This window comes from Theropithecus gelada, chromosome 1 (assembly GCF_003255815.1).
Source record: "Theropithecus gelada isolate Dixy chromosome 1, Tgel_1.0, whole genome shotgun sequence".
Classification (NCBI taxonomy): Eukaryota; Metazoa; Chordata; class Mammalia; order Primates; family Cercopithecidae; genus Theropithecus; species Theropithecus gelada.
In genome coordinates, this window is record NC_037668.1 from 139,021,485 (window position 1) to 139,034,578 (window position 13,094).

A 13,094-nucleotide genomic window follows, 5' to 3' on the forward strand; every position below is an offset into this window, starting at 1 on the left:
CACAAAATCTGTTAAGTATTTGAGATGAGGGATACATTAACTAGCTTGATGTAATTATTCCACATTGTATTCATAAATTATAGCATCACTTTGTACCCCACAAATTTATATAATTAGAAATTGTCAATTTACAAATTTAAAAGCGCAAAGGGGATTTTGCTAATATTAATTGGTAACAATAACCTTTTCTGACTGTGGAGTGCTTTACAGTTAACGGGGCATAATGACTTTGTGAGATGCCCAAGTAGAGATTATGATTTTCATTTTATAAGTGAGAAAACTGAGGTTCAGAGAGGCTAAGTGACCTGCTCAAGGTTCCATGCTACTGAGGAGCCAGAATTAGGTCTGACGCCTCCTGGCTTCTAGTTGACCTCCCTTTTCATGATGCTTTGTGGCATCATGAACCTAATGTTGAACTCGAAACGGCATTTGATTTAGACCATCGAGGTCATTCTGTTCAGTCTGTTGCTCATCTCCCAGATGGTCAAGTTTGCCAGGAAAGCATTGCCTCACCACTGCAGACTGGATGAGATGGGCCCCAATGGCCCATCCTTTCCTCCATTAAAGCACACACTACTGTCTGTATTCATTAGCATCTGCCTTCCCGTTAGACTGTCAGCTCCTTGGCAGGGACCACATCTTCTTTGTCTTTGTGCCTCAGCTCTGATCATAGACCTGGCACACAGTAGGAGCATGTTAAGAGTGAAATGCCGCTGAAGGCACTCAGAAGCAAGCCCTCCTCTGCTTAGCAAGCTATCTAACCTTCATTGAGACACAAACTTCCACCGTATCATCTGTTAACTGACCACTCCCATGACAGCTGGGTCCCTTGCCATTTCTCAGAAGAAATTCAGATGCTGTTAATACATCCACTTGAAATTACCCTTGAAATGGGACAGGTCCAAATTGAGATGTGCTATGAGTGTAAAATGTACACCGGATTTGAAAACTTAGTATGCAAAAAAGAAAATACATCTTATGAATAATGTTTATATTGATTATATGTTGGTAATATTTTTAATATATTAGGTTAAATGAAACATATTGTTAAAGTTAACTTCATCTATTCCTTTTTACTTTTTATGATATAGGTATGTACTAGAAAAATTTTAAATTCCCTATGTGACTTATATTATATTTCTATTGGAAAGTTCTGGCTTAGGTCCTTACAGGTCATAATAAAGACTCGAGCTTGTACTCTGAGTGACATGGGAGCCATTAGAAAGTTTTGAGCTCAAAAGTGACACAGTCTGACTCACTCGTATTTAAAAAGTAGTACTCTGGTTGCCATGTTGCGGACAGACTGTAAGGGACATGAGTACAGACAAGGAGACCATGTAGGAAGCTACTGCAATAATACAGAAGAACATGGAGGCTTGAACCAGAGAGTGGTAAGAAGTGGTCAGATACTGATCAGGCTTGGAAAGCAGCCCAAGAGGACTTCCTAACAGATTGGGCATGGGGTTAAAAAAAAAAAAAAGAGTTGAATCTCAGTTTTTGGCCAGAGCCACTGGGAGTCCTCCATTTGCTGAGATGGGGAAAGAAGAGGGAGAAGCAGGTCTGGGAAAGAAGACCAGGAGTTTGGTTTTGGATGTGTTATGCCTAGGATGCCTTTTAGTTTCCAAGTGGAGACAATGAGAAGGCAGTTGGATATATAACTCGGGAGTTCAGGGAAGAGGCCTGAGCTGGGGGTCAAAACTGGGGAGTCATCATCATAAAAATGCAATTGAAAGCCCAGAGACTGGGCAAGATCACTGTGAGAGTGAATACAGGCAGAAAAGAGAAGATCCAGGTCAAGAAGACCAAGCGCCCTGGGGAGCCCTAAAGTTTAAAGGTTGTCAAGAGAGGCAAAGGAAACAGAGAAAGAGCCTTGAGGTAAAAAGAAAACTAGGAGGGAGTGATGCTGTAGAAGTCAAGTAAATAAAGCATTTCAGGAGGAGGTAGTGAGCCCCTTTGGCCGGCACGGCTGATAGGTCCAGGAAGAGGAAGACAGAGAACTGGACACTGGATTTAGCAACCTGGAGGAGACTGGCAACCCTGACAAGTGCAGTGTAAGTGAGTGATGGAGGCAAAAACATGATTAAAGTGAGTTCACAAGAAAATGAGAGAGAAGGGATTGGAGACAACAAATACAGACAGTTCTTTCAGGGAATTTTGCTGTGAAAGGGAGAAAAGAAATGGGCACAGGTCAGAGGGGATATTGGATCAGGAGAGGCTATTTTTAAAAGGTAGACAAATTCAGCATGGATGTGTGCTGCTGGGAATGAGCCAATAGACAGAAAAATTGATGATGCCAGAAAGACTGGGAATTCTGGTGCTTCCCCAGTCTCCAAAGAGTACACTTATATTGCTTTTTCATGTTTTATCAACTTTAGACATCACCTATCCACTTTCTGCTGTAATACGTACAAGCCAGCTTGCTTATATCACCCCTCATTGTACTTTTACTCTTGTTCCCACATTATTTCAGCAGATCACTATCATCTCACTGTCCCAACACATCAACTATTTCAGTTCGTCTATTGGTCACCTTGGTGCCTTTTATTTCTTGATCTATTAATTACAGACAGCATCTCTTGACTCCCATTTTGTATGATTAGGGTATTCATGCCTCTACCCTACCATCTGCTGTAAGTCAGCTTTGCATATGTCATGCTGGGACAATAACAAGACCCACAACCACAAAATCTCAGCAACTCAGGCTGATTTCTGATTCACATGCCATGCCATGGCCTGCTTCTGATGTGTTGTTTATTCTGGGAACTAGCTGAAGGGCATCCCCCATCTGAGACCTGCTATTTTCATGAGAGAGGGAAAAGAACAATGGCAGAACCTCACACCGCCTCTTAACGTGTCTGTTCCACATGGAATATGTCATTTCCACTCACATTCAATTGGCCAAAGCGAGTCACGTGGCCAAACCGGATTATCAGTGGACAGGGGAGGAAATATTCTCCTACAAGGGCAGGCAAGCCATATGGCATCAGGTGGGGGTGTGAAATCCTCTTTCAGGGAGAACAGTGAATAATTGGGAACAACAATTTAATCTATCACAATTCCTCTTCTCTCTTCTTCTACTCTCCAACTTCTTTTATATTGTCAAGCCAGAAACTCTTTACATACTTCTTTATAGCTATTCTTAAGTAGTCTTCAGTGCTTTGTTGTTGATTTTAGAAGTTGAAAGCCACTAAGCAGCATTTACATTATGACTAAGCAAATATTCTTTACTGCAGAGCCAAAGAGTTCATATCATGCACCACTGTTTCAATGACAGACCCTATGTGCTTAGAGCCTTTCTTACACTCCACCACATGCTCAAAATCAGGCCACATTTTGGACTGCTTCATATTCGGGCTATCCCTTTCATAAGAAATATTTTGTTTTTCCAGAAGTTTCCAATTATGTTTCTTTTTTCTTGTTGATAGAAGAAAATTTGCCTTCTACATCATATCCCTAATATCCTCCAAATTTCTTCCCACTCCATTTATTGTTTGGACTCTTTTTTTCCTTTTGAAGCCTGCTGTCCTTCTGACCTGATTGGGCAAACTGCCTCATTTTTGAATCTTAATGCTTTTGCATGGCTCTTTGTCTTTACTGCAATTACTAATTGCCTTCTGTTTTGTTTGGGTGGTTTTTTTGGCTTGATTTCTGCTTTTCATTACAAACTTAATTTTTTGCAGTGTCCTAATAATACTCTCTACTCTCTCGAATGTCCTTCTCTCATGTCACCTTCAGAGACCTCTTTCCTTCCACTCTAATGAAAAGTAACTACTCTCTGGTTCTGCGGAATAATTTCATCCTGGGGTTGCTTTTCATGGCTACTCTGTATAGGATCCTCTGTTTCCTGAATCTCGTATCTCCTTTCTCGGTTTACTCCCTTACTTTGTTGAAAAACCTCTTCAGGAACTTCCTTCCAAAGGTTTAGTAGGCTGTAAACTTCCTTGGTCCTTGCATCCTCAGGCCTACTTCCCTTTTATATTGAATAAAGGCTTTGGACCAGATGTTCTCTAATGCCTATTCCAGGAGTATAAGTCAAGTCTATATGTATTTGTGGATAACGTACTCTTTCAAGAAGACATTTAAAACAGTTGCTGCTCCCAAGGAATTTAAGATCTACTTAGATAGACAAAGAATAAAGTCTCAAAACAGCAACAAAAAATCTATGATACAAAAGATGCCGGGAGGTGGGACATGATTAATCATCAGTTTGAGACTTGGGTCTAGAGGAAAGAGAGAGAGAAGAAGCAGAGCCAGCCTGTGGTGCTCTTATTTAGCAAGCAAGACTTTAGCAGCATCAAAGGTAGGCAGTGTGTTAGGAATAGATTCTTCCTATCTGATGTCCTGAGTCCAGTGGAGTGGTTAAAGGTCAATGAAGGTCCTTCTCCCTTTGACTTTCCCTGTCACTGAGATATCAACATTTTCGTTTCACCAAATCAAGATAGATATAATTTTTAAATACAAAAGTATAACGATACCCTTGACCACTGGACAAACTCTCTGGCCATTTGGGGGCGTAACAATGAACTTTCATTACAAGTATGAATAATTGTGTATATACTTATAAACACCCTAATTGTTGGAACATGAAAGTACCAACGGTGGTCTTTATTAGTAGAGTTTCACTGAGTAGGACTAAAGGTGACTCTCTTTACTAATGTCCATTTGTAAAAACTGTTTTTCATTGTTCCAGTGAGGAGTTGGAGTGATTATAAATCACTTCTCCTTTCCAGCCACTCCCTAAGAGAGGGCACATCCCACTCATGATATGAGTGTTATCCGAGAGCACTGTTGCTTGGGTGGAGAAGGCACTGGGGAATTTTAAGGATGGGGCTTCTCCGTGGCAGGTCCTGAAGACTGAATGGACATGAGACACCTACATCAGAAGGAAAAAAAATAAACAAGCCTTCATTCAGCAAAGACGGCCCTCTCATCCAATCTGCAATCAAAGAGAGTACTTGCAGGGAAGGAAGTTTCCAGAAAAAAAGAAGAGATCTTTGGGCCAGTGGTCTCAGCAATTTCCAGAATGGGAGTTTAGTGTGATGGCAAGTGCTTAGGCCATGTGATAGATCTTCTCAGCAAGGTCTAACCTAACACTACTCCCTCAGGGAGGCTTTCTCTGAGCCCCCTTCCTTCACACCCAGGAAGAATTAAGTTCTGCTACAACACTGTGTTCCTGCTGCCATCCTAGCACTTATCAAATTCAGACAAAGTTGGCATCAATTTTCCTCAACAGTCTATGACATCCTGACTGATTTATTCATCATCACAACCCCAGTCAATGCCTGGCATGTGGTAGGTGCCTGTGTTGGTCAAATGAATGAGTGAATTGAAAGAAGCTGCATTTCATCAAAGGGCAGAATCAGCTATGAATATTCAGTTGTCCCAGGAGCTTCAGACTAGCCAGCAGGCCTTGGAGAAGTGGATCTGGGCCAAGTGGTGGATTTCCAAGAGCTGGGGCCATTTAAACCATTCCTGGGAGAGAAGAGCAATAAAACCACCTGCAAGATTGGTCTGAGCTGCTTTGTTGCCTGGGACTCCACTGCAGGTGGAGAGGGGAGCAGAGAGATCAAAAGCAGTCAAGGAGCCTTTGCTTCTGAGTAGTCCAGAGGGCAGTGCTGCCCCTGCTGCAGCGACCCCCACCCAGAGATGGGACCAGTGCTCAGCTCTGCAGAAGAGCAAGACGGACCCACCATCCCCGGAGAGCTTCCTATGCACAAGACACTGGGCTTTAGGTAATCACGTTTCATCCTCTCAGTAACGCCAAGAGATAGGTGTGCCTGACTTACAGATGAGAACCACCATTAAGGATCATTCTGTGTGGAGAGGAGCTGGAGCCTGTGCACCCAGGAAACTGTACAATAGCAACCAAAGCAAAATGAAAAAAAAAAAAAAAGCCAGGATTATGTCACTGAAAATTCAGAAATCTGTGCACCTAAAGCTCACCTGTTTTATTACTTTTGTAGTTTGCATGTCTTCCCTTTATTTTCTCCTGGTCTCTTATAATGGTTTGTTTCGTTTGTTTGTTTGTTTCACAAAAATCCCATAGGATTCTGATCTCACAAAGGGAAAAGCTGGATCCCCAGGGCAAAGAGTCAGGGGTCAGCGGAATGGACGATGCCCTGCAGCCGATGCTGTCAATGCAGCAGGGCTAAGGCTAGGAAAGGCACCTAGTGAGGGGAGACACAGGAGGGCACACCTAGGTCCATGGGTGGGCAGCTGCTGTCTCTTGGGGCTGGTCTCCCACAAGGTGGTTTCCTCGTGCAGCAGTGACTTGGTGCAGCCCCTCTCACCTGGCACCAATGCATTTGTTTCCTCAAAAGACCATAGGGTGGCATTTACCTCACCACTTAAAAAAAAAAAAAAAAAAAGGTGAATCAAGATGCATGCTGGCTCAGGAGGATCTTCATATCCGCCAGAGGGAGGGGCAGGCAGTCTCTTTTTACTCCAGCAGGTGGGAATTTCTGATAAAACTAAATTAACATCAGCTTGTCTCCTTGCAGTATCTAAATGTGCAAAGAGAGCTGATCTGATGACACCAGCCAGGGGGACAGACTGCTGGAAGCATCCCAGGAGACAGAAGCCCAACTAAAGACCACCTAACTTACTGCTCAGATAGGCTGCTCTGGCGGAGCAGCCCTTTGGGGTAGAAAGACAAGTAAGCTCGGAGGGGAAAGTGAACGGGTCCTGCGTGGGTGGCTGTGGCCTTGGCTATCACCGCAGCAGAGGCCCCTGCTGAGCAGGCTAAGAGCGAGCAGACCGTGAGAAAGGCCAAAGTCAAACTGAAAAACCCTTCCAGCTGGCCTCTGCTCTTGGGAACTTGGAGCCATACGCTGGCAACGGGCTCGGCGACAGGGGCACGCTTTCTCCCGGAGAGGGCACTAGGGCGCCTGCCTCTTCGGGCGGGCATGGGAGAGAGGGGGGCACCTCCCAGCACGTAGGAGCAGCCAGTGCCAAGCTGGAGGAGGGGAGGGGCGTGCAGGCAGAGACTTGGGGGTGGAGTTAAGGGAGGGAGGGTCAGGAAAACTTCTCATTCCCTGCCTCCGTTCACCCTCCCGCACCATCTCTGTAAGGGGCCTCCGCTTTAAAACATGGGACATAGATGCCACCAGAACCCCTGCCGGCTGCCAGGGTCCTGCACAGAATTACATCGGCGCACTCTCTACTTCTCAGGAACGGAAGGCATCCGGGGGAGCTATGGGTTCATCTCTGGCCACGTGCATCCAAACTAATAAAATCATCCCCCATCCCCCTGGAGCCGTGCGGGGTGCTCGCGGAAGTGCAGGCACCCCTGAATGAGGCGAAGGAGACTCTGGCTAGAGTTCTCGTCCCCACACGGTCCGCATCCCGCGAATCAGAGGGGTCTGCGGGTGTCTCTAGCCCAGTTTGTCCCCTTTCCCCTGCTCAGCTGACTTCGACGCCCGGGAGTTTGATCCTTGCCACCGAAGCCCAAGATCTCCTTCTGCCTCAACCCCATTCCTTTCGGAGAAATGGGCTCGCGGACCGATGCGCGCGACGGAGAGGAGCGGCAATCGGGACGCCCGGACTGGAGCCCTTCCCCGAAGCCGGCAGAGCCATTCCGGCCGCCGCCTCGGGCTCCAACATTGGCCGCAAAGTTTCCGCTCTTTGGGGCCCCGCCTGCGGGTCGGAGACCCCAGAGCAGCCTCTCCCCTCTAGGGTGCCCACTCCACGAGCTTCTGCCATCTGCCAGGGGACGCCGGGAGCCGGCGGGCGCGCGTGGTCGCAGCACTGGAGCGCGCAGCATCTCCAGGAGGTCTCCGGCAGCGCCCGTCTGTCCCCCTACGCCCTCCCGCTGCGGGGTCGAGGTCGCAAGGGTCGCGACCGCCGTGTCTTACCCAGTCCCGGCACGAAAGTGTTGAGGAAGAGGCAGATGACGGCTACGGGGAAGGGCATGTAGGGGATGGCGGCGCGCAGGGGGCCCTTCTTCTCGCGGACCTGCACCACTACTCCGCTGGACGAGGACGCCCCCCGGGGGTCCGCCGCCGCCACCGCTGCCGCCGCCGCCGCGGTCTCGGCGTCTTTGTGCGAGGGCTCCATGGTCGGGTGTGCTCTCAAGCAGCCGGGCAGCACGGCCGGAGCTGGCGCCCAGCGCACGGGAGCAGGAAACGGCCGGCTGCGGGCTCCGGGTTCAGCGCCGAACTCAGGCGGCCGCAGTGCTCCGTGCGCCGCGCGGCTCGCGGAGACTCCCGCCCTCCGGCGTCCCCACACGCCCGGTGGAGGGGCGGGGAGGGCGGCGCGACACCCTGTGACAGCGCTCTGACGCCCCTCCTCGCCAGGCCCCTTCCCCGTCCCCTCCCCCCAACCAAAACCACCACTCACAAGGAATGGAAAATCAGGGCGAAGGGAAGGCAGTGGAAGAGAACCGCAAGGGGAGCTGGTTGCCCAGGTGCTGGAAGGGGTGGACACACCTCGCCCTCCAGACAGGTGAACGGGGAACCCTGACCACGAAGCCCTGCGAACTGGGAGTGTGTGCTTGGCTGACACTGTCGGGAAAGCCTCAAGGCGGAGTCCCCTAATCTAGAGCATGCCTTTGGCCAGGGACAGGGGACAAGGGATCGCGCGGCGCCTAACACCTAGTCGGCCTTCAGTGCGTTGTGATTTAAATGATTTTGTTTGGGGTGAGCGCAGTGGCTCCCACCTGTATTCCCAGCACTTTGGGAAGCCAAGGTGGGAGAATTGTTTGTGCCCAGGAGTTCAAAACCAGCCTGGGCAACGTAGCGAGACCCCCCCCCTCCCCAGCTCTATTTGGTTTAAAATTTTTTTCACTTAAAAAAAAAAAAATGAGTGAATTTGTTTCAAGTGTCAGAGAAAAAGCAATCCTGGGATCGGATCGATAATAGAGGAAACAGATTTTCAAACACCAGGCCAGGTCTCCGCAAGACTGGTTAAAAATGGGACACTTCCCTACACACACGCACCAAAAGCAGAAAGAAATGCGCCGGTTGCAGGCATGTTGGGAAGCGTTCACCATCCCCTGAACTATGCTGGAGGAAACCTGGGCCTTTTGTGAACCTGACGTGGTGATTAAAGAGCCAGTGAGGACACAGCGCCGTCTGGCGTTAATAATGGGGCAGCTGGTAGAAGCAACAGCCGGCAGCTTGAGGTCCTGTATTGAATTCGATTTTCTGAATAAGGCTGCCTTTGCCTCCGCACCTGGGAAAAGTAAACGGATGAAAGTTACCGCCTCTAACGTTAGGGAGGGGTTCAAGGCTTCAGAATTATCCAGACAACCAGCATATCGTCTGAATAATTGGAAGGGTGCAATATCCTCCCTTCAGGAATAATAGTGATCGACTCTATTATTATAAACAACCCAGGGTCTCAGAAGAGCCTAAAAGAACAAGGGTTATTGTATAAGTCTCTGAATAAAATAATTTTAAAAGCAAATGACCAGGGGTTAGTGATGATACTGGTGGACACACACATGCATGTGTACACAGACACAGACACATACACACACACACACGAGTCATTAGCTTAGGTTTGGCAGTCAGAAGAACAGGGTTAAATTTTTAGTCTTTGTTCAGCCACTAATTACCTGTATGGCTTAGAAGAACTCGCTTAGCCTTTTCCGGCCTGGAGTTACTGTGTTTATTAAAATCAAAGCAAGATTCCATTTAATACACACTTATTGAAGGCCTAGTAAGACTCAGATTCCAGGGAGAGAGAAATGAGTAAAATCCAGGCTCTGCCTTCAAGAATCTAAGAAATGAGCCGAGAGATGCTAACAACTACAAAGACAGACTTACAGAGACAGTGAGGAATGTTGCAGCTGGGATGTGTCGGAGGTGCTGCGACAACATGGACCTATCTGTGAAGCCAGCTAGCGTGGGGGAGGCCTCAGGGAGGTGTCCCAAAGAAGGCGATACTCAAAGGGACTTGAGCAATGACTACAGTTAACTATTTGCAGATTTGTTTTATTTTCAACAAACCCTTATTTATCCAAGCACTCTCTGCCAGGCATCATTCTAAACCCTTTACACATTTTAACTCTTTTAATCCTTACCATAACTGTACAAAGTATTATTTATTATTCCATTTTACAGATGGGGAAATTGAAGCACAGAGAAGTTAAACAGGCTGCTACCCACTAATCCGTGGTAGAGCTGGCAGCTGAATGCAGGCAATCTGGCTCCAGAATCAATTCTATATAACCATTATTTTATTCGGAGACCCAGGAAATAACCCACATTCTGTGAATATTCTTTTGCAGAGCACTTGAACTGTCTTAGGGCCAGTCAATCATTCCTCCTGAAGAAAAAGGATTTCAGGGAAGTCAGTGGATTTGCATCCCCCCGTTTTCCAGATGATTTGCTGAATATCTTGGATGTCAGGAAGACATCCAGGCAGAGCAACAAAATGTACAAAGGCATGGGAGCCCAGGGAAGTAGGGATGATTCCAGGAATTGCAGTGTGGCTGGCACTAGGGCTTGTGTGGGCACAGACAGAGATGGATCTGGTGGGGTGGCCAGGCATCTAGTACTGAATGGCAAAGGAATTTGGACTTCATCTCGGTGGTGGTGATGCAGAATCACTAGAACATTTTAAGCAGGGTTGTGGCATAAGTGTTTCAGTTACTATCACTGTGTCACAAATTACCCCCAAGTTTAGCAGCTTAACACAACCATTTTTTTCTGATCACAAATTCTGTGGTCAGGAGCTTGGACAGAGCACATTGAGATAATTCTTCTTTGCTCCTTGTATCTGGAGCCTCAGCTCGGGAGACTGGAATGGCTGACAGTTGGAACAGCTGGGGCTAGAGGACCCACTTCTGAGAAGATTCTCAGGAATATCAGCCTGCCTGGACTGGGGTAACTTGAAAGGTGGGTCAACTAGGATGGGTCAGCAAAGCACCTACGCATGGCCTCCCCATGTGACTTGGACTTTTCACAATATGACAGCTGGCTTCTGAGAGGGAACTTCCTGAGAGGAGGCCCTCAGAAAATGAACATTGCAGGACCGGTGGAAGCTGCGTGGACTTTTCTGCCCTAACTTTGGAAGTCACACAGTGTCACTTCTGCAGGGCTTTACTGGTCAATGCAGTCACAAGCCTGCTCAGATTTCATGGTAGACACCCCGCCTCTCAATGGAGGGGTGTCAAATACTTGGGCCTAGGCTTTTAAACCACCACCATTATGAGATATATTTGTTCACAGTGTGGAAGATGGGCTGGAGGGGATAAAATCAGATCACATGCTTATGTAGAGGCTGAGGGGGAGGAGGACTCTTCCTGACTGAAAAGGACTGAGAATGGGGGAGGGACAGTTCCCAAATGAAAACTGGGTAGTATAGCAGACAAGGAGGAAATGAGTTTGAAGGGTCTGAACACATCCGAGAGGTAGCGGGCACTCATTGATTAAATGGCCAGCATAGACAATTGTCTTGATAAAAGTTGGACATTGAGTCAAATTGAGAATCAAGAAAGCAATTGGGGCTGCAGATTTGAGAGCCATCAGCATACGAATGCTAGTTACAGGAGTTCAAGACCAGCCTGGGCAACATGGCAAAACTCCATCTGTACGAAAAATACAAAAATTAGCTTGGCATGGTGGTGCACACTTCTAGTCTCAGCTACTCAGGAGGCTGAGGTGGGAGGATCACCTGAACCTGGGGAGGTCGAGGCTGCAGTGAGCCGTGTCACACCACTGCACTTCAGCCTAGGCGACAGAGTACGACTCTGTCTCAAAATAAAAAGTTATAGAATTTCTGTAATTAAGCAGAAAGGAAGAAGGAGGGAAACAAAGTTTACATGGAGAAACACTAACAGTGTTTCATGGAAGCCAAAACAGGAAGATTTTAAGAAGGATGCAGTCAGCAGTGTCAAATTCACTGAAGGGTAAAGTAAAATCCCAAAAGTGCCCTTAAGATTTGGCAGTTAGGAGATTTAACTATCTGGGATCCCAGCTAAAATGTCTCACATGCTATATATCTATTTTCAAGGAATGTGTCCATTTCGTGGAAGTTATGGAATTTGTTGGCATAAAACTTTTCCTACTTTCCTCTTATCTTTTTAATGTCTGTCAAAGCTATAATGATGTCTCCTCTTTCATTTCTGATATTGTTCATTTGTACATTCATTTTTTCCTCACTGCTCTTGCAAGAGGTTTATACAGCATCTACTTGACGTTGTGATTGCAGCTGATGTTTGTAGGAAAGTTGAAGATCTAAGGTATTTCAGGGAAGAAGAGGCTTCCAAATAAATGTTAAAACCTTAAATGATCATCTCAAAAACACAGACACAAACGCAACAGGGGAAACAGACCAAACAGTTCATTACACGAGCCAAATAATACATCTGGGCCAAGCATTGGGTCATGAAGATAAAAATATATTTCTTAGCCTTGTTCTGTCATCAGATGAATAAAGTACATCAAGTTTTGGACTTTTTTTAGCTAAAATTAAAATTTGCTGAACTCAACTTCCAAACTGCATGAGGAATTCATATTCCAACCAGGTGCCTCCTTTTTCGCAAAGATTGGTATCATAGCATCAGCTATGGAAAGACAAACTTTGTTTGAAGCTCTGAGCTTTTGAAAAAGTTTTTTTAACCTCTGAGCTTCAGTCTTCAAAATTGCAAATAATACCTAGCTCATTTGTGTATAAGAAGATTAAGTGAGATAATATGTATAAGGCACTCAATAAGTAAATGGCAACTGAATCAGAAGCTCTTTTTCATGCCAAGTGATGGAACACAACTCAAATTTAGTTTATAGGGAAAAAAGTATGGATGTAATGGCTTTTTAATGTATCAGCTTGGCTAGGCTCAACTCTAGCCCACAGATTCCTCTTTCTAGTTAGTTTCCATTTATGTTGGACCAATGGGAATATTCTTGCTCAAGAGTTGGAAGACAGAAAGGAGGCAGCAGCCATTTTATAATACTCACACACCTTCCCTGAGGCATCTAATCAAATGCAAATCTGGGTGTTTCAGTGAAGGAATTCTGCAGATGTGATTTAAAGCTCCCAGTTAGGTTGGGTGAGGTGGCTCACATCTGTAATCCTAGTACTTTGGGAGGCTGAAGCGGGTGGATTACTTGAGCTCATGAGTTCGAGACCAGCCTGGGCAACATGGCAAA

The 13,094-nt window shown here is 46.4% G+C and overlaps 1 protein-coding gene across 1 annotated transcript in view; it reads right to left on the minus strand.

The window, feature by feature from the left end:
* Nucleotides 1–8,055, minus strand: part of STUM (stum, mechanosensory transduction mediator homolog) — a 56,298-nt gene extending 48,243 nt beyond the window's left edge. Inside the window, exon 1 of the mRNA XM_025355712.1 lies at nucleotides 7,854–8,055. Within this exon, the coding sequence (XP_025211497.1) occupies nucleotides 7,854–8,055 (202 nt within the window). The remainder of the gene's footprint in view (nucleotides 1–7,853) is intronic.
* Between the last annotated feature and the right edge of the window lie 5,039 nt (nucleotides 8,056–13,094).